Raw genomic sequence first — 20,511 nt, forward strand, 5'->3', positions numbered from 1 at the left:
TCATGCGGCCGGCCTGCCCTCCAGTGACGCTTCCACTCCCTCATTGGTTGATAATCTCCCGGCTGTTACTGCTGCTAGTCAGTCACAGTGTCTCCAGGCAAACCGCGACCGGCCCTTCCCGCTGCCTGATTGGGTCATCTCTTCGGCTGCTGCTGGCCAATGACAGCACGCGCATACCGCGGACCCGGAAGGACGCTAATACAGCAAAATGTAAATACAGTATGTGGCAATATAATCATAAGATAATTAAGCATCCGCTCCCCCACAGTAATTTAATTCCATGACTTTTCCAAAACCTAGTGAATTTCCTAATTTTCCATGACCTTTCCAGGCCTGGAAAGTGTCATCTAAAAATTCCAAAACTTTTCCAGGATTTCCAGGACCGTATGAACCCCGATAGTCTCTCTCCCAGGTCTTCAACCATAGGGCCCTTCTAGCCGCATTGACTAGGCCTGTGGTACGTGCAGAGAATCTTGCTGATTCCGCTGAAGCATTGACCATGTCTGCCACTGATTTTTCTTTTAGTAGAAGGGAATCCAAAGCCTCCTCCATCCCCCGCACTTTGTCCAGGTGAAGGAAAAGATAAAACACAAAAGCCTAAACCCACTCGCATCAATTTGAAGAATGGGAAGATGTATGTAGCATATCAACGCTTTGTCACTTGGGGACTGAGTACTTTTACAACTGTGCTTAATCCGTGAAGCTAAAAAGACCAGGGAGACAACTAAGGGACACCCAAAAAAGAGATAGTTGTTAAGGAGAGCCATCAACGGTGTAAGATGCTTTTTGCATCCTTCACCGCTGATAGTTCACTTTAACAACTATCTTTTTTGGGTGTCCCTTAGTAATTTCCCTGGTCTTTTTAGTTTTACTTTGTCCAGGTGACCCCTGAGTTTTCCAGCCAAAACAACATGTTTCTGGCCACACATGTGTTTGCTTTGTTGGGCTGAAACCCCGCAGCCCCTGCTTCATAAGTTCTACGTAGTGGGACATCCATTTTTTCATCTATCGGGTCCTTAAGCTGGCCCATGTCTTTAAATGAGAAATCCTATTTTATTGACACCTTGGCCAAGGATGTGTCCAGTCTTGGGCATTTAGTGAGAATGATTTGCTGCTCATTGAATGGGAATCTCCTCTTCAGGGACTTTGGAAAAAGCAGTTTGTTTTTTGGCTTCCTCAATTCTTTGTCTATTATTCCTTTGACAGACTGATGGATTCCAAACGATCTGCGTTTTTCTTCTCGAAGTCCTCTATATAGTCTGTCTCTGACCCAGTCCACGGGATGGGATTCTTAAATTTCTTCCATTATATAAACTGCTTTTATGAGCTCTTCTGTTTCTTCTGCCGGGAAAAGAGGTTTTGAAATTTTCTGGGATTTGATTGAGCCTGATTCGGCGTCGGAGCTGTCCTGGTATAGGAGTTCTCCCTCTTCTTCCAAATCCAAGGAATTTGGCTGTGGTTGGGGGGGGGGGGGGGGGGGAGTTTTCTAGGTCTTTCTTTCGGTTTATTGGTTTTTGAGATGAGGTGGATGGTCGGTCCTCCCCTTTCATCTCATCAATGGCTGTTTGTAGAGATCTAAGCGTGGAAAACAGGTTTCTTGCCCTGCCAGCCTGGCCTGTGCTATGTGGCAGAGCTGTGTAAATTTCAGGACTGAATGGACCGAAATGCAAATCCTTTAGCATGTAAACCAGCACTTTAATGTATTTCATCCGTGTATTTAGCGGTTTTCCTGGAGTTCAGCTGTAATCATGCATAACTGTTCTAAGGATATTGATCTAGTAGTGAAAATCAATTTGAGACCTATTAGACATTATACCTAATGTTGTGACGTCACAAGTTGTCTGGGCCAAGGGAAAGGGGAGCATTAAAGTAGAATTCTAGACTAAACCTAACTAGTCTTAAAAATGCTCCCTCCTAGTACCTAAGCTGACAAACCTGTTTAACCACTTACCGCCCGTCCACCATCAAATGACGGCGGAGCGGTGCGGCTCTCCTTCTGGGATGACGTCATGACAGCGCCCCAGAACGGTCTCTCTAGCGCGCAGTGTGGCGATCATGGCCGCGCCGTGTCCTAGCAACATAACGTGGCTCTTTACCCATGTGATCGGCTGTGTCCAATCACAGCCGGTCACATTTAAATGACACATGTAAATGAGGAAGTGTCAAGTGTGGCGAGGAGAGCCGATCAGCGGCTCCTCCTCAAAGGGGACTCTAGGACAGGTAATCAGGGCACTGATCATCAGTGCCCTGGTTACATAAAAGTTAAAAAAACAATGCCCACCATCAGTGCCTGCTCATCTGTGCCCATTAGTGCTGCCAATCAGTGCTCATCAATGCTACCTATCAGTGCCCATCAGTGCAGCATATTAGTACCTCATCAGTGCCAACTCATCAGTGCCCATAAGTGCCACCTAATCAGCGCACATCAGTTAAGGAGAAAAAGTACTTAATTTCAAAATTTACTGACTTTTTTAGTAAGAAATAAAAAACCCAGTGGTGATTAAATACCACCAAAAGAAAGCTCCATTGGTGTGAAAAGAATGATAAAAATTTCATACGGGTACAGGGTAGCATGACCGCGCAATTGTCATTCAAAGTGTGACAGCGCTGAAAGCTGAAAATTGGCCCGGGCAGGAAAGGGGTGAAAGGGTACTGTATTGAAGTGGTTTAGAAAGATGTATATACGTACCTGTTTTTAGTCAACACTGGTCATATGATCTCCCATGTCAGCCAGCAGTGGCTGCAGGGGAGAGAAAAAAGCACTCAACATCGGGATAGAGTGGTGATGTCACCCATAGGCTCCTATGACCCATCAGTTGTTGGCGGCGCTCTGTCCTCTCCACTGAAACCTTTGCTGACTGACAAACAGGATCCGGATCACGTGGCCTGGACCAGAGCGGGCAGAAAATAAGTATATACATCTTTCTTACACAGGGTAACCAACATATGGGGGAGGTCATTTTTAAGGCTAATTAGGTGTATGCTGAAATTCTACTTTAAATAAGCAGATCTGTATCAAGCCTGACATATACTGTCCCAAAAGATGCAACATCTGCCTATTCACCAAGGGCGTGTTCACATTGGTGGCAAAGAGGGCAGGTTTTGGATGTTCTTTCTGCCCCTGAACCACCTCTTAGAACTGTTAGAATGCTATTAAATGGCACAGTACAGGAGGAAGTGGAAGTGTTGCAGAGTGTAAAGAAGAAAAAATGAACAGGTGAAACAGTCCAACCTAAGGGAAGGCACATGTTAAAAAACTGCACACAAATGCTTTGATAGTGCAAAGTGCGTTTGCAAATGTTCAGTATACACTCACTGTTCAATAACTTGGTAACACAAATCGCTAATCAGCTAATCACATGCCAGCAACTCAATGCATTTAGGCATCTAGACATGGTGAAGATGACATGCCAAAGTTCAAACTGAGCATCAGAATAGGAAAGAAGGGGGATTTAAGTGACTTTGAATGTGGCTTGGTTGTTGGTGTCAGACAGACTGGTCTGAGTATTTCAAAAACTGCTGAACTATTGGGATCTACACACAACCATCTCTAGGGTTTATAGAGAATGGTCCGAAAAAGAGAAAATATCCAGTAAGCGGAGTGTTGTGTGGATGAAAATGCCTTGTTGAGGTCAGAGGAGAATGGGCAGACTGGTTTGAGATGATAGAAAGGCAACAGCAACTCAAATAACCACTCATTACAACCAAGGTATGCAGAATACCATCTCTGAACGCACAACACATTGAACCTTGATGCATATGGGCTACAGAAGCAGAAGACCACACCAGGTGCAATTCCCGTCAGTTAAGAACAGGAAACTGAGGCTACAATTCACACAGGCTCACCATAATTGGACCATAGAAGAATGGTCTGAGAAGTCTTGATTTCAGTTGCGACATTCAGATGGTAGGGTCAGAATTTGGTGTAAACAATCCATGAAAGCATTGATCCATCCTGCCTTATATCAATGGTTCAGACTGGTGTGGTGTAATGGTGTGGGGGATATTTTCTTGGCATACTTTGGGCCCCTTCAGTACCAGTTGAGCATTGTTTAAACGCCACGGCCTGAGTATTGTTGTTGACCATGTCCATCACTTTAGGACTACAGTGTACCCATCTTCTGAAGGCTCCTTCCAGCACGATAATGCACCATGTCACAAAGCTCAAATCATTCCAAACGGGTTTCTTGAACATCACAATAAGTTCACTGTACTCAAATGGCCTCCACAGTCCCCAAATCTCAATCGAATAGAGCACCATTGGCATGTGGTGGACAGGGCCGTGGAGTCGGAGTGAATTTTGGGTACCTGGAGTCGGCAAACAATGCACCGACTCCTACTCCTACTAAATTTAGATTGGAATTTAAAAAAAAGAAAGTTTAAATGTTCCAATTCACAAAAAGTTATAATTAATGACTTAGTATAAGGAAACTTATAATTGAGAAGCCCTCTTTCTTTTTCCTCTTTTCGCTCCTTATTTCAGCTAACCTCTTGAGCCTCCTATGCTCTTATTCCCTTCTACCCCCTTCCAGTCTATCCTACCTTACCCCCCCCCCCACCCTTCTTTGCCGCCCTACCACTCTTGGGGGCTTTCTCTGGAAGGGGAATGTGCTGGACCCATATGTCTCGCCACCCATTGGGGGCATGGTGTCCCCTCATACTTCCCCTCCTGGAGATACCCTCCGCCTTACCTCGTATATTGCCTGTGGTTTATTCTTGGGCTTTGCATCCCTCTATATGGGGACTCGACCCTCTGCATCCTGTTTCAGCTCCCATAGCGTGTTGGGGGTGAATCTTTGGACTACCCTCTTTGACCTCAACACAGTCGGTTAATGGATATGCCCCCCCTCGAATGTTAGTACTCCTCAATTTTATATGTATGGTATTCAGGACCATGTCTAGCCTGATCGTTTTACCATGTTTGTTGTATTTTGTACTTGGACTTTTTCTCAATAAAAAAATCAATGAAAGAAAAGAGTTAGAGGAAGACAGCTCTGCAAGTATAGGGGAAAGTTTAGAAACTCAAGAGAATGCTGACATTTTTTTTAGACAACTTTGTTGAAGAAGCATTGAAGCTTGCTACTATTCATCATATGCGATGTGCTGTTCATACACTGCAACTTGCCATAAGAGATGGATTAAAAGATCGCCATGCAGCTACACCAATTGGCAAATTACGGCAAGTAACTGTTGCAGCCAGGGCCCCGAAAACAGATGCAATTTTGAAAAGATGTTCTGGAAAAGGAGTCATTTTGGATCAAACAACTCGCTGGGGAAGCACTTATTTAATGGTGAAGCGTTTGCTTGAAATTAGACTTCATAGAAGAAATGGACAATGAAAATCTTACATTAACTGAAAGCCAGTGGACACAAACAAAAGAGCTCGAGAACCTTCTTTCTCACCCCTTCACTGTCACCAAGAGGTTGCAATGTGATGATCTAATCCCGGGTAAATTCCTCTTGGAATGGAAGAGCCTGTTATATCGCCTAAACAAAAATGGAGGGTTAATAGCTGAGGGCATTGCATCTTCAATGATGAAAAGAGAGTCTTTTGCTGGAAAATGAAATCTTGTTAGTTGAAGAAGCCATCCTTGTTTATCCAGAGATCGTAATGATGTGGCCAGAATAGTTACTGCAATGCCACCCACCCAAGTCAGTGTCGAAAGATTAATACATATTAATACAGAGGAGTCGGAGTCGGAAGTACAAAAAACGGAGGAGTCGGAGTCGGAACATTTATCTACCGACTCCACAGCCCTGGTGGTGGAACAGGAGATTGGCATCATGGATGTGCAGCCAACAAATCTGCAGGAACTGCGTGAAGCTATAATGCAAGTATGGACCAAAATCTCTGAGGAATGTTTCAAAAACCTTGTTGAAACTATGCAAGGAAGAATTAAGGCAATTCAGAAGGCAAAAGGGGGTCCAACCCGGTACTAGCAAGGTGTACCTAATAAAGTGACCGGTGAGTGTATGTCACCAGTGGGAAGAAACCTTTAGTGTTCAGCTGGACTGCCGCCCCAATCCAAACAATTCTCCTCCATTCTCCAAAATGGTCAAAAAGTTTTCGTAACTATTCCTGGAAATCAGTGGCATGAGACATGAGAGGTTATTGTTCAAATGTGCACAATTCCAGCATAATGCATGTTCTGCTCAAACAATGCAGAAGTGAGAACACCATCACTCTGCAATGAATGTGTTCTGATATAGTTGTAAGGAGGTCTAATATGAAACAGGAAACCATGTGTATGGATTTTATTAGCATTCCATACGTCCACCCGTCTCTTGCAACAGATATGTCTACTGTAAAGCTATAAAAAGGGTTGTGTCATATGAGAGGGATCGCTGCCAATGATTCTGTGTCTGCCAACTATCAGGTTTTTATGATTCCCAAAATTCTCACAAAAAAAAAAAAAAAAAACATTGGCATGGCCTTTTAAGTGACATAGTCAAAAATCAACCCAATGTGTTCAATGTGTGTGAAATGTAACATTGATCAGTATTAGATGTGTGTGAGATAGAACATTGATCAGTATTAGATGTGTGTGAGATAGAACATTAGTTAGTAGTAGGAGTGTTTGAGATATAATATTGATCAGTTTAACAGCCCTGGCCAAAAGTTTTGAGAAGGAAACAAATATGAATTTTCACAAAGTCTGCTACCTCAGTTTTTATGATGGCAATTTTCATATACTCCAGAATGTTATGAAGACTGATCAGATGAATTGCCATTCATTGCAAAGCCCCGTTTTGCATTGAAAAGTGAACTTAACCCCCCCCCCCCCCCCAAAAAAAAAAGAATTTCCACTGCAATTCAGCCTTGCCACCAAAGGACAAGCTGACATGTCAGTGATTCTCTCATTAACACAGGTGTCAGTGTGGACGAGGAAATCATTGTTCTTCCTCTGTTAACCATGGTTACCTGCAAGGAAACTTGTGAAGTCATCATTGCTTTGCACAAAAAAAGGATTCACAGGCAATATATATCACAAAATAGAGAAAGTATGGGTTTTTAGGGCCCAATTGGAAAAGGCAGGACAAGCGGTTTACCACCACCCCGGAAGGTCTGGGTCTGTGATCCGGCGACACTGTATCAGAATGATATCCATTAGAGACCTTCTTACGTCCTGTCTCCATATTCCTCCTCAGATCACACTAGCACGGTATTGCATTAAGTGGCGCCGCTTGGGAAAGGTTCACCTACTAAAGATGGAACCCAAATATTGGGCTAGAGAATTATACCTTTGATATTAATCCAAGAAGCCAGAATGCAGCGTCACTCTTAAATGATTTAAATCGCCTAGAGGAGATACCTATATATAAGGTAATAAAGGCCATCCTTACAACATGGGGGACCTATACTAACGGAAGGATCAATATCTAGACTGGTCTGCACTACCAATCGTGTGTTTACAAGACATTCGCAAATACAGGAGTTTATATGTCCTGCCCACTAATAATACTTCTCCATACAGCAAGAAATATCGGTATGGCTTGGTCTCTTTGGCCCTGACAAAGCCTGTTGCGAAACGCGTTGGCTCATTGGGACCCTCAAACCGAATAACAACAGAGACTTCTTGCACCAACATCAGCTTGAAGCAAATATTAGCCCCCCACCAGGGGTATATTTCTGTGCTGTGGTTTTTTATTGGTTTCTGGTGAATATATGGGGGATTTGTTCCTGCGATTTCAATAATCCCTCATGTAATACACTATATTTTTTATGATCTAATAAAATGTTCAATTTTTTATAAATTATGGATTCTTGGTTTTCCTTTTCAAATTGGGCCCTAAAAACCCATACTTTCTCTATTTTGTGATATATATACCCTTTTTGGGGATTGGGCCAATTTCACAGTTATTTTCTGATTCACAGGCAGGTATATTGCTGCTACTTAGATTGCACCTTAATCAACCATTTATAGGATCATCAAGAACTTCAATATAGAAGAAATGGCTGCACTCCAGGTATCATCCAAATTCTGGTTTATTAACCAAACATCCCAATGTGGCAAACAACAGGCAGACGCGTTTCACACACTAGCAAGTGTGCTTAATCAATAATTGGGATGTTCGGGTAATAATTGGAATGTTCGGGTAATAAACCAGAATTTTGATGATACTTGGAGTGCAGCCATTTCTTCTATATTGAATGTCTGCGGAGGCGAGCCGAGGTGCAGCAAATCTTCCTTGTCTTTGTATCAAGAACGTCAAGAAGAAAGGTTTAATTGTGGTAAAAAAAAGGCTTTAGGGTGCCCAAGAAAGTCCAGCAAGCGCCAGGACTGCCCCCTACAGTTGATTCAGCTGTGGGATCGGGGCACCACCAGTGCAGAACTTGTTGAGGAATGGCAGCAGGCAGGTGTGAGTGCATCTGCACGCACAGTGAGGCAAAGTTTTGGAGGATGGCCTGGTGTCAAGAAGGGCAGCAATGAAGCCACTTCTCTCCAGGAAAAACATCAGGGATAGACTGATATTCTGCAAAAGATACAGGGATTGGACTGCTGAGGACTGGGGTAAAGTCACTTTCTCCGATGAATCCGGAAAAAACCTTGTCCAGGGAAGTAAAGGTGAGTGCTAACATCAGTTCTGTGTCATGCCAACAGTAAAGCATCCTGAAACCATTCATGTGTGGGGTTGCCTCTCAGCCAAGGGAGTGGGCTAACTCACAATTTTGCCTAAGAACACAGCCATGAATAAAGAATGGTACCAAAACTTCCTTTGAGAGCAACTTCTCCCAACCATCCAAGAACAGTTTGGTAATGAACAATGCCTTTATCAGCATGATGGAGCACCTTGCCATAAGGCAAAAGCGATAAACAAGTGGCTTGGGGAACAAAACATCAACATTTTGAGTATAAGGCCAGGAAACGCCCCAGAACTTAATCCCATTGAGAACATGTGGTCAATCCTCAAGAGGTGGGTCAACAAAAAAACCCCACAAATGTTGACAAACGCCAAGCATTGATTATGCAGGAAAGGGCTGCCATCAGTCAGGATGTGGCCCAGAAGTTGACTGACAGAATGCCAGGGCTAATTGCAGAGGTCTTGAAAAAGAAGGGACAGCACTGCAAATATTGACTCTTTGCATAAAGTTAGAGTGATACTAAAGTCTCGTTTTTCTTTATGTTAAAAAATCCAAACATGTCATACTTACCTGCTGTGTGCAGTGGTTTTGCACAGAGTAGCCCAGATCCTCCTTTTGTCGGGTCCCTCTTCGGTGCTCCTGGCCCCTCCCTCCCGTTGAGTGCCCCCATAGCAAGCAGCTTGTTGTGGGGGCACCCGAGCCAAGCCACAGCTCCCTGTGTTCATTCAGACCTGGAGCTGCGACCCATCCCAGCCCCCTTTCTCTCCTCATTAGCTGACTGACTTTGACAGCAGTAGGAGCCAATGGCGCTGTGCTGCTGTCTCAGTCAATGAGGAGTCCCGGACAGCTGAGTCTCTTGTGCAACATCGCTGGATCGAGATGGACCTCAGGTATGTATTAGGTGACTGGGGGGGGGGGCTCCTGCACACAAAAGACTTTTTATTAAGGATGCACCGAATATTCGGCGGCCGAACATTATTCGGCCGAAAATAGAAAAAATAGCACTTTCGGTGTTCGGCCGAATAAGTCAAAAGGCCGAATAATTTTGTGCCGAACAATAGGGCTGACCGATAGTCGATATGATATCGACTATCGTTCTGTGGCCGTAGGCGATATTCATATCGCCGCAGGGGGAAGGGACTCGGAGGAGGACTCACAGACTTCCGTGAAGCCGGGACACTTCAGCGGTGAGCATACATTACATTACTCACTCGTGCACTGCAGCCCGCCCCACACATTCAGTGAGTCTTACTCTCCTCCCTAGTTTTTTCAATGGCACATTCAGAGAGCCAATCACGCCGTGATTAGCTGCACAGCGAACCAATCACGCGTGCCTGCACACCTGATTGGTTCCGCTGTGCCGCTACTCACGGCGTGATTGGCTTCCTGAATGTGCCATTGAAAAAACTAGGGAGGAGAGTAAGACTCACTGAATGTGTGGGGCGGGCTGCAGTGCACGAGTGAGTAATGTATGTATGCGGCTGTGCTCCTTTCCAGGCTACTACTAGTCCACCTCCAGCCTCCTACTACCACCACTATGAGAGACTGTCTGTCACTGTATAATCTGATCGAGTCCACACTGACACTGATTGACTGTCACTGAGTAATTGATGTTACCATATTAACCCTGACCTGCCCAGTGCCCTGTATCTGCAATTAAAATTTACAAGGCTGCCTGCATGCTTCCAGATTTCCATTCCCGGCATCCTTCCCAATCCCTACAGTGTCACTAACATTAACCCTATGGTACAAGGCTGCAGTGTGCACTGAATCCCATTCCCTACAGTAACATTTAGGGAGAGAGAGAGAGACATGAGACGACAAGAGAGAGAGAGAGAGAGAGAGAGAGAGAGAGAGAGAGACACGAGAGGACAAGAGAGAGGACAAAAAATTGGCAAAATAAATAAATGGAAAAAATGCGAAACACCGCGTTCGGTATTCGGCCTTCGGCCAAGCATTTCATTATTATTCGGCTTCGGCCAAGAATTTCATTTCGGTGCATCCCTACTTTTTATCTTAAATAGAATGCATGAAGGTAAAAAAACCTTCTGACTTTACAACCACTTTAATGTAATTGTCAATAAAAGCCTTTGACACTTATGAAATGCTTGTAATTATACTTCAGTATTCCACAGTAACATCTGACAACAAGATCTAAACACTGAAGCAGCAGACAATGAAAATGTATATTTGTGTCATTCTCAAATCTTTTGGCCACGGCAGTAGATTTATGCAAAATATAGCATTGATCAGTAGTAGATGTGTGTGAGATAAAACATTGATCAGTAGTAGATGTGTGTGACATAAAACATTGATCAGTAGTAGATGTGTGTAAGATAAAACATTGATCAGTATTAGATGTGTGTGAGATAAAACATTGATCAGTAGTAGATGTGTGTGACATAAAACATTGATCAGTAGTAGATGTGTGTAAGATAAAACATTGATCAGTATTAGATGTGTGTGAGATAAAACATTGATCAGTAGTAGATGTGTGTGACATAAAACATTGATCAGTAGTAGATGTGTGTGACATAAAACATTGATCAGTAGTAGATGTGTGTGACATAAAACATTGATCAGTAGTAGATGTGTGTGAGATATAACATTGATCAGTATTAGATGTGTGTGAGATAAAACATTGATCAGTATTAGATGTGTGTAAGATATAACATTGATCAGTATTAGATGTGTGTAAGATATAACATTGATCAGTATTAGATGTGTCTGAGATATAACATTGATCAGTATTAGATGTGTGTGAGATAAAACATTGATCAGTATTAGATGTGTGTGAGATATAACATTGATCCGTATTAGGAGAGCTTGAGATAGAATATTGATCAGTATTAGAGGTGTGTGAGATAAAACATTGATCGGTATATACCCCCCCTTCTTCACTTATTATTGTTATATTGCCCCCTATTGTTGAGGCATATACTTTTATTGAAGGTAGGCTGCAGCCACCCACCCCCTACTTTTTTCCATCAGCGCGGATTTCTTACATTTCTTATTGATCAGTATTAGATGTGTGTGAGATATAACATTGATCAGTATTAGATGTGTGTGAGATAAAACATTGATCAGTATTAGATGTGTGTGAGATAAAACATTGATCAGTATTAGATGTGTGTGAGATATAACATTGATCAGTATTAGATGTGTGTGAGATGAAACATTGATCAGTATTAGATGTGTGTGAGATAAAACATTGATCAGTATTAGATGTGTGTGAGATATAACATTGATCAGTATTAGGAGAGTATTAGATGTAATATTGATCAGTATTAGGAGGTGTGTGAGATAAAACATTGATCAGTATTAAGAGAGTTTGAGGTATAATATTGACCAGTATTAGAAAGTATGTGGGATTTAACAATAATCAGCATTAGGGTACATTTGCACGGGCAAGTAGCTCAGATACAAATGACAGTGCCAGGTATCTGCTAATTACTGCCGCTGTTTCTGCACCCTGTTAGCGCTCTCTGTAGTGATCGCTGCTGGATGCAGTTTTAGACACACAAAGTGTGTCCAGCAGCAATCACTGCAGGTAATTGCTGGCTGTGCAGACAGCCACAGATAACTGCAGCCCTTGCTGACCTGTCTTTGAAGTGTTCATGGCTCGTAGCCGCTCACGGGTGGCAGAAACAGCTGCAGGAGTCAGCAGATTCCTGACGCTTTGATTCGCACCATGCGACTGTAGCCTTAGACGTTTCCAAGATGGTCAAGACCTCAAAATGAACATAGAATGGACATTGCTGTGTTTGAACTCTCCATCTATCCCCATGTAGGGATGGGAGGAAGGAGGAAACAAAGGTTACAGTAGGTTAAAGCCCCAGAAGATGCATTCCTGCCCACTGACATATTTTACTGTATATTTTTCCAGATAAAAGCAGCAAACCTAGATGTAAACTAAAAAAAATCTCAGCAATGTCTATACCATCAAGCACCTTTAAACGATGGTGTGCAAACCGCAGTAACCCAAAACAACTATTCACATCTCATCATTTGAAGCATCTTCCTGGACCCAAAGCAGCCTGGCTTTAATGAGGGAAGGTCAGACTTATCGGATTGACTTTTTTTTTTGTTACCTGGACCAGGGTGGTGCTGTAGATATAGCCTATCTTGATCTCAGCAAAGCATTTGATACGGTTTCACATAATGATCTCATAAATAAGTTATACAAGCTAGGACTTAACCCTTGGGTAGTTTATTGGATATGCATTTGGCTAAAGGACAGAAACCAGAGTGTGGTTGTAAATGGGATTCCTTCAGAACACAGACGAGTCACTAGCAGTGTACAGCATGGCTCCTTCCAAGGCCTGTTCTATTTTAATCCGTTTGTAAGTGATATAACTGAAGGTTTGGTGGGTAATGTACGCATTTTTTGCTGATGACACAAAGGTGTGCAATATTGATGATATTCCTAGAGGTGTCTGTAACATGAAACATTATTTTGCATTGCTGGAAGATTGCAGTATAAACTGCAATTCATTGTTTCCACATACAAAATAATGCAAAATCCACCAAGAGCCCATTCACACTGCCGCGACTTGTCAGGCGACTTGTCAGCCTGACAAGTCGCGGTCGGTCGCGGTCCATTGAGTAGTACAGGACCCGTTCTAATAGGAGCGACACAAGTCGCTCCGACTTAGAAAAAGGGTCCTGTACTACTTTGGGGCGACCTTGGAGCGACTTGCATAGACTTCCATTATGTGAAGTCCCTGCAAGTCGCGGGGGCACGCGACTTCACAGGTCGCCCCCCCGAAGTCGTGTCGCCTCAGTGTGAACCGGCTCTAATAGAGTAAAACATTGGGGGTACAGTGTTGGCCAGAACTACAGAGGAAAAATATTTGGGGGTGATTATTTTCAGCATGGCTTGATAGTGGGGAAAGTAAATAGAATTCTGGGATGTATCACCAGAGGGATCAGCGGTAGGAGGAAAAAGGTCCCGATTCCTCTATATATTTCTATCTTTCATTATCACTAGAGGGATCACCAGCAGAAAGAAGGCGGCCCGGATTCTCCTTTCATACTGTAGATCTTCAATTATCACTGGACGGGTAACCAGAAGAAAGCCCCGATTTCCCCCAAATGGATCCTTAGTTAATCAGTAGAGGAGTCACCAGCATGAGGGATGTCCAGCTTCCTCTATATAGCTCTTTAAAGTATTTGTTAAAGCGGTTGTATACCCCGCCTGGTGATTTTGACCCACAGGTAAGCCTATTCTAAGACTTACCTGTAGGTAAAATGAACATCTCCTAAACCTACACAGTTTAGGAGATATTCGCCTTGCATCCACCTTGTATCATGCTGGAACTTCAGAGCTCTTTGCCAGAACGGAGAGCTCCCACGCATGCGACATCATCGCGGCTCCGGCCACTCACAATGCTGGAGCCCGCGAACCTGGAAGAAACGCCGGGGAAACTTGTCAACCCCCTCAGCGGTGACCAGGCGATGCATACTAGCACATTATGCTATTGTCTTGCATGGTTTTTTTATTTTTTTTTTATTTTTTGGGGGGGGAGGGGGGCTGGTTTCAGCAGTTTACTATAGCTTTAACCCAAAAAAATAAAATCCTTTTCCTTTAAGGCGTGAGTTACCCCCTGCCTCTGCCGATCACGACAATCATGGCTACTGAGCCTTGACTACTGTAGTCAGTTTACGTGTCTCTGTCTGACAGTCTCTCCCCCCTCCCTCCCTGTCCGCATGAGAGAGTTTCCTCCCCGCCCCTCCACCCTCTATTCTCTATTCTCCTGCATAATGCAGAACATTTCAATGCATGTAAAGCAGATATCCAGCCATTATCAAAACTGTATGTGTTTGTTAGATTTGAAAAGGATAAATACTGTTTCTGACATGTGATTGCTTGTGCTGGCCGGAGTGAAGCAGGAGGGGCCTAGATACCCCTCTGCTGGACGGCTGAGGTCACAGGGAAGTCTCGGCCCCTGTCGCTTCTCTCGGTAGATCGAGGCCCGCCAGCACAGGGGGTCACGTGACCGCACAGCTGCAGTGTCAGAAATGGTATTTATCCTTTTCATATCTAGCAAACACATACAGTTTTGGTAATGGCTGGATATTTGCAATACATACATGTATGGGGATCACCAACAGGAGGAAGGAGGTCCTGATTTGCCTATATACATTTTTATCACTAGAGGGATCACCAGCAGGAGGAAGGGTTCCTTGATTCCACTATACAGATTTTTAGTTATCAGTAGAGGAATCCTGAGCAAGTGTAAGGCAGTTCAGATTCCCCTATGTAGATGTTTACTTATCACTAGAGGGATCACCACCAGGAGGAAGGAGTTCCCGACTCCCCTATATATAAATCTTTACCTTTCACTAGAGGAATTACCAGCAGGAGGAAGGAGGACCCAATTCTACTATTTAGATCTTTAGTTACCACTAGAGGAGTCACCAACAGGAGGAAGAAGGTCTTCATTCCCCTATGAAGGATATTAACAGGAAGGAGGTCCAGATTCCTGTATACAGATCTATAGTTAACACTAAAGGGATCCTTTAGCAGGAGAGAGGTCCTGATTCTTCTATACCAGTGGTTCTTAACCTTGTTGGAGGTACTGAACCCCACCAGTTTCATATGCGCATTCACCGAACCCATCTTAATTGGAAAAATAAAATCTGGCTCTCCTCACCTTGAATTCAGCGAGCGTTGTGTTCTTGTATTTTCCATCTCCATGCAGCTTAAGGAAGTGTTCTCTTAGTTTTGCCGGTGCTAGACTAGAATTGTTCAACTTGGCATTGCAAATTGTGCAGTTAGGACGCTGACTCCCATCACGTTACGTTATACATGTGAATCCATATTGTACATATTCGTCCGACCACTTTCTTTTTTTGCTCGACATAGTATGAAGGGATTAATATTAAGAAAGAAATCACACAACGTACCATCACAACAGTTACGATTCGACTACTGGGTGTGCCAAATTCCCTGCAGCACAGATAGGCCAAGTGATGTTGCGTGATCACCTGCAGCCAATGAGCGGGGAGTGTCATCACAAATCATATGAGTCGGGTGTGTGTCTTGACCTCCGCCGAACCCGCGAGACTGACTCACCGAACCCCTGGGGTACGATCTAACCCAGGTTAAGAACCACTGTTCTATACATATATTTAGTTATAACTAGGAGGGATTACTAGCAGGATATATATATATCTTTAGTCTTTAAAAGAGGGATCACCAGGAGGAAGGAGGTCCTGATTCCAGTTGTGGGGAATCTCACTTACAAAAAGATATTGATAAAATAGAATGGATTCAGAGACAGAAAATGGTGAAAGGGATAAAAGGATAAGATATATCAGGAGAGACTTCAGGAGTTTAATATGTAGTCTTGGGGGGGGGGGAAGGGAAAGGGGGTGCACAACTGAAACCTTCAAACACGTGAGGGGCATGAATGTGATTCGGGAGTGCAGTAGTTCAATATAAAGCTAAGATCAAGAACAAGGGGACATGACCTCCAATTAGCAGGAAGTACGCTCAAAAATATCCTTTACAAGTATTTATTTTACCAAGATTAGTTGATGTTGGAACAGACTAGCAGAGATAGTGAGTAAGTCAGCAGTAAGAGGCTTCAAACATGTTTGGGACAACAAACTCAAAACAGAAATAGAACATAAGGGTCAGGCTCTATGGACCACCTGATCTTTTTTTCTGCCATCGCTCTTCTAGATTTCTAAGGCCAGTCTGTTTAAAAAAAAATAATAATAATCCTGATTGCTTTGGGTCATGTATGTATATACAGTGCATTCGGAAAGTATTCACAGCGCTTCACCTTTATTTTGTTTTTATATTTTTAATAAATTTGCAAAGATTTCAAACAAACTTCTTTCATGTGGTCATTATGGAGTATTGTTTTTAGGACTCTGAGGAAAATAATGCATTTAAAGAGGAAGTAAACCCTCCTCAGGAAGTTGTACCTATAGGTAAGCCTATGATGAGGCTTACCTATAGGTACTGTAAATATCTCCTAAACATGTACGGTTTAGGAGATATTTACCTTTAATGCAGCCAGTGACGTCACTGGCGCATGCGCTCTGAAGGAACGGCTGATCGTGCCGTTCCTTCAGAGCCCCGTGCCGTGACCGTCGGCTCCCGCACGCGTGCGCAGGAGTGACGTCACCGCGGCTCCGGCCAATCAGATGGCCGGATGCCGCGATCCCGGAAGACGGGCAACTGAACATGTCGCTCGTCATACAGGTAAGAGAGCGGCACGGCGGGGGCTCGTTCTAAGGTAAATATTTCATAATGAGCTAGTATGCGATGCATACTAGCTCATTATGTCTTTCTCTTGCAGGTTGCAAAAGAAAAAAAAAAAACTTTTAACGAGTGTACAACCTCTTTAATCAATTTTGGATAAAGGCTGTAACATAACAAAATGTGGAAAAATGAGGGTCTGTGAATACTTTCCAGATGCACTGTATCCTTTCACTTGTATCTGACTCTCTGCAACTTTATAGGTCAGCTTTTTGGCACCATGAGGGATACACTCAAGAACCTTTTGAATAGAATTTTCTTGGCAAATGTTTTGTGTGGTAGGTCACAAGGAGCTCAAAACTCCCCAAATGCTCAGCTTGGGACTGACATGTAGGATGTAAAAACACCTGTGCAAAGCCAATATTTACACACATACCTGGGTCAGTTTAGGCAGAAGGCACTTAACCTATTAGCAGGTCTTTGAAGTGTGGAAGGCACCCAGAGTGAGAAAATGTATGCAGATACCGGGAGTAAGTGCAAACTCAATGCAGGTAATGTCCTGGCCAAGCTTTCATTTAAGAACCCCAGTGCTGCAAGGCATAAGTAATAACCACTAAGCCACCATGTGGTCCTAATTTGGGTTGCAGCACCTTACATAGTTACATAGTAGGTGAGGTTGAATAAAGACAATAGTCCATCCAGTTCAACCTGTGTAGGTGTGTGTGGCCATAATCATCTCTCATACCCCTGAATGTTCTGATCCTTGAGATGTACATCCAAGAGTTTTTTTAAAATAGCCATACTTCCCGCAGAAACCACCTCTTGTGGTAGAGAATTCCACAATCTTGTAGCCCTAACAGTAAAGAACCCCCCCATGTTGCCTGAGGTTAAAACGCTTCTCCTCTAATCGCATTGTATGCCCTCGAGACCTCATAAACTACACTGTTTTGCTGAATATGTATCACTGTGGGTACTCCTAGTGATGTCTGCATGTGTCACACAGCCATTGAAGAACACAATATATGAATGGTTATAGACAGCCATAGACAACTTGTTGATCTTTGGCTGAGAATCTACTAGTCCCAATCTAGACTGCTGGGCCTTGCCAAGATTACTTGTCATAACATAGATTTTTGTTTCAAGCTTACATTATTGGTCGCTACCTCTAGATCAGCCATTCTGAACCTGTGTTCTATGGTTCCTTGACCTGTGGCTAACTTACCTCCCATCTGATGGTGCCTTTATATGTCCAGGTCCATCACCATTTTACAGAGCCAGTAGCAGGACACTAATGATGATCTTTAAGGCTGGGTTCACACTGCCACGTGGAGCAGCTCACAGCAGGGGTCCCGTGCGTCCCTGTTTACCGTTTCAGTTCCGATTTTAGTTCGAATTTTTGGCTATCTTCGGACCTGAAACTGACCAGAAGACGCACAGGACTCCTGTGCAATTCGCACCAGAGCCGGTCACAATCTCCTGACATGTGAATTGGATGTGGGGAAACCCACATCCAGTTCACAATAGTGTGAACCCAGCCCAAAGCTGTCTGTAAGAGTGGCATTTTATCACCACACTAAGGAATGGGGCATTCTCCCACAGGCTACAAGCGTAAGGGGCATTTTCCTTACATTCCAAAATAGATTATCTTTAGCAGGGGTTCCATGAGACATGAAAATAATTTCAATGGGTTCATCGGGGGTAAAAAGCTTGAGAAAGGCTGCTCTAGTTTATTATTCCTTTCTCTAGAATTCAGTGTTCCTCAACTCCGGTCCTCAGGGCCCACTAACAGGCCAGATTTTAAGTATTACCTTGAGGAGATGCAGACTAGAGTACTGCAATCACTGAACAGCAAATGATATCACCTGGGATGTATTTCAGTTATCTTGCAAACCTGGCCTGTTAGTGGGCCCTGTAGGCCAGGGTTGAGGACCACTGCTCTAGATCATTGGTCTCCAAATTTTCTAAGCAAAGTGCCAATTTACTGTCCTTTAAACTTTAGAGGGGCCAGACTAAACAATGCTTGATCTTTGGTATTAGGGGGAGAATTAGTTTGGTTTCAGTGGGAGAAGAGTGCCCCATTTGTGTTGTCAGTGGAAGGAATTATGCCCCATCGTTGGTGTCCGTGGAGAGAATAGTGTGACATTGTTGGTGTCAATGGCAGCAATAATGCCTCAAAGGCCGGATATAGGAAAGCGAAGGTCCAGATCCAGCCCCAGGGCAGCAGTTTGGAGACCATTGCTCTGCATCAGCAGTTCCAGCCTCTGGATCAGCCTCTCTCAACCTTTACAACACAGAGGCACCCTTAAAATAACTTCCTGGCCTCAGGGAACCCCTGCTAAAAATGACTATATCTACAACTCAAACCATTAGTGTGATGATCAGTAGAAAGAATTCTCCTTACACTTGTGGTCACTGGGAAGAACAACCCCCTTAGTGATAGCTAAAAAGATCAATGGGACCTTATCCGAGAGGCAGAAATTGCTCAAGGAACCCCTAGCAACCTCTGGAGGAACCCTAGTTGAGAAATCCTACTCTTGATCACTGGTCCCAGCCCCCAGATCACTCGCCCTAATTTGCATTAGTAGTCCCAATCTAGATTATTGGTCCAAGCCTCTAGGTCACTGGTCCCAACCTCCAGCTTCTTGGTGCCCACCTCCAGATCATTGGCCCCAGCCTCTAAATTACTATCTACAATATAGAATACTAGTCCCAGTCTAGAATTTTGGTCCAAGCCTATCTAGATTACTAGTCCCAGCCAGAACAGCCAGCTTCTGATTACACAGGCCGCCAGATCTGCTACCTTGTGTTTATGATCCAAAGCAACACCTTTTTCTATACACACAGGAATGAATGTTCTTCTCTATGGGGTGATCCAATAACCTGCCAGCACCACCACCAACCCCGATTGGCTGGGAGGATATGGCTAGGCCGCCCGGCATTTCCCCCAATATCGGTGATGATGTGGGGGTGTCCAGACTGTGGGCTGGTCGCCCAGTCTGGGTATATTATATGAGGGGGTCACATATAGCGATTCCTCTGCACTGACACAGGCAGTCAGCCCACAGACCCATCCTGTGCATTGGAGGAACTACAAATCCCAGCATTACCTACCAGCCTTTGATTGGCTGGGCCTGTGTTGGGGAGCCACAGGTTGCCTGTGCCTGGTGCAGAGGAGGGGGTACCCGGGGCTCAGGGGGGAGGACTGGTCATCATCAGGTATGTATATGGCTCACCTCATCCTCCAGCAGGGTTGGCAGAGGCTGGAATTCATAGAACTCTTTCCCTCCTCCTCCTCCATCTTCCTCTCCCCCCTCTTCCTCCTCTTCTCTGTAATATTCAGGCACCTCCACCTCCTCGGCCTCCTCCATCCTAGCACACGCCGCAAGCACCGGTACGAGCCCGACAGCCCGGCCAGCTCCGCGGTTATTACGGCTGCTTTGAAAATGTTCGGAGCGGTCCTCGCTGCGCATGCGTCCTGCTCAGTTTCTTCCGCATTTCCCCTAATCTCAGCGTCTCTCCCGTCACCTGGTAACGTGACGTCAGCGGCTGCCAGTTTCTCCGGGAGTCTGAGCACTGACCTCAGCGCCCCCTGCTGCCCATAGGACCGTGCTACAATCTTTGACATATAGTAGGTAGAGCCCACCAGTGTGATGCTGATTGATGCTCATATTATTATTAATATTATTATTATTATTAATAATAATAATTTTGG

At 44.1% G+C, this 20,511-nt stretch overlaps 1 protein-coding gene across 1 annotated transcript in view; it reads right to left on the minus strand.

The window, feature by feature from the left end:
* The window catches only part of KNDC1 (kinase non-catalytic C-lobe domain containing 1), a gene marked incomplete at its 5' end in the record, with an annotated part of 236,509 nt that extends 216,240 nt beyond the window's left edge, over positions 1 to 20,269 (minus strand). The window contains one exon of the mRNA XM_082266721.1: positions 20,033 to 20,269. Coding sequence (XP_082122847.1) covers positions 20,033 to 20,269 — 237 coding nt within the window. The remainder of the gene's footprint in view (positions 1 to 20,032) is intronic.
* Positions 20,270 to 20,511: the final 242 nt, after the last annotated feature.

The sequence above is a fragment of the Pelophylax lessonae genome, assembly GCF_965119305.1.
Source record: "Pelophylax lessonae genome assembly, chromosome: 9".
Classification (NCBI taxonomy): Eukaryota; Metazoa; Chordata; class Amphibia; order Anura; family Ranidae; genus Pelophylax; species Pelophylax lessonae.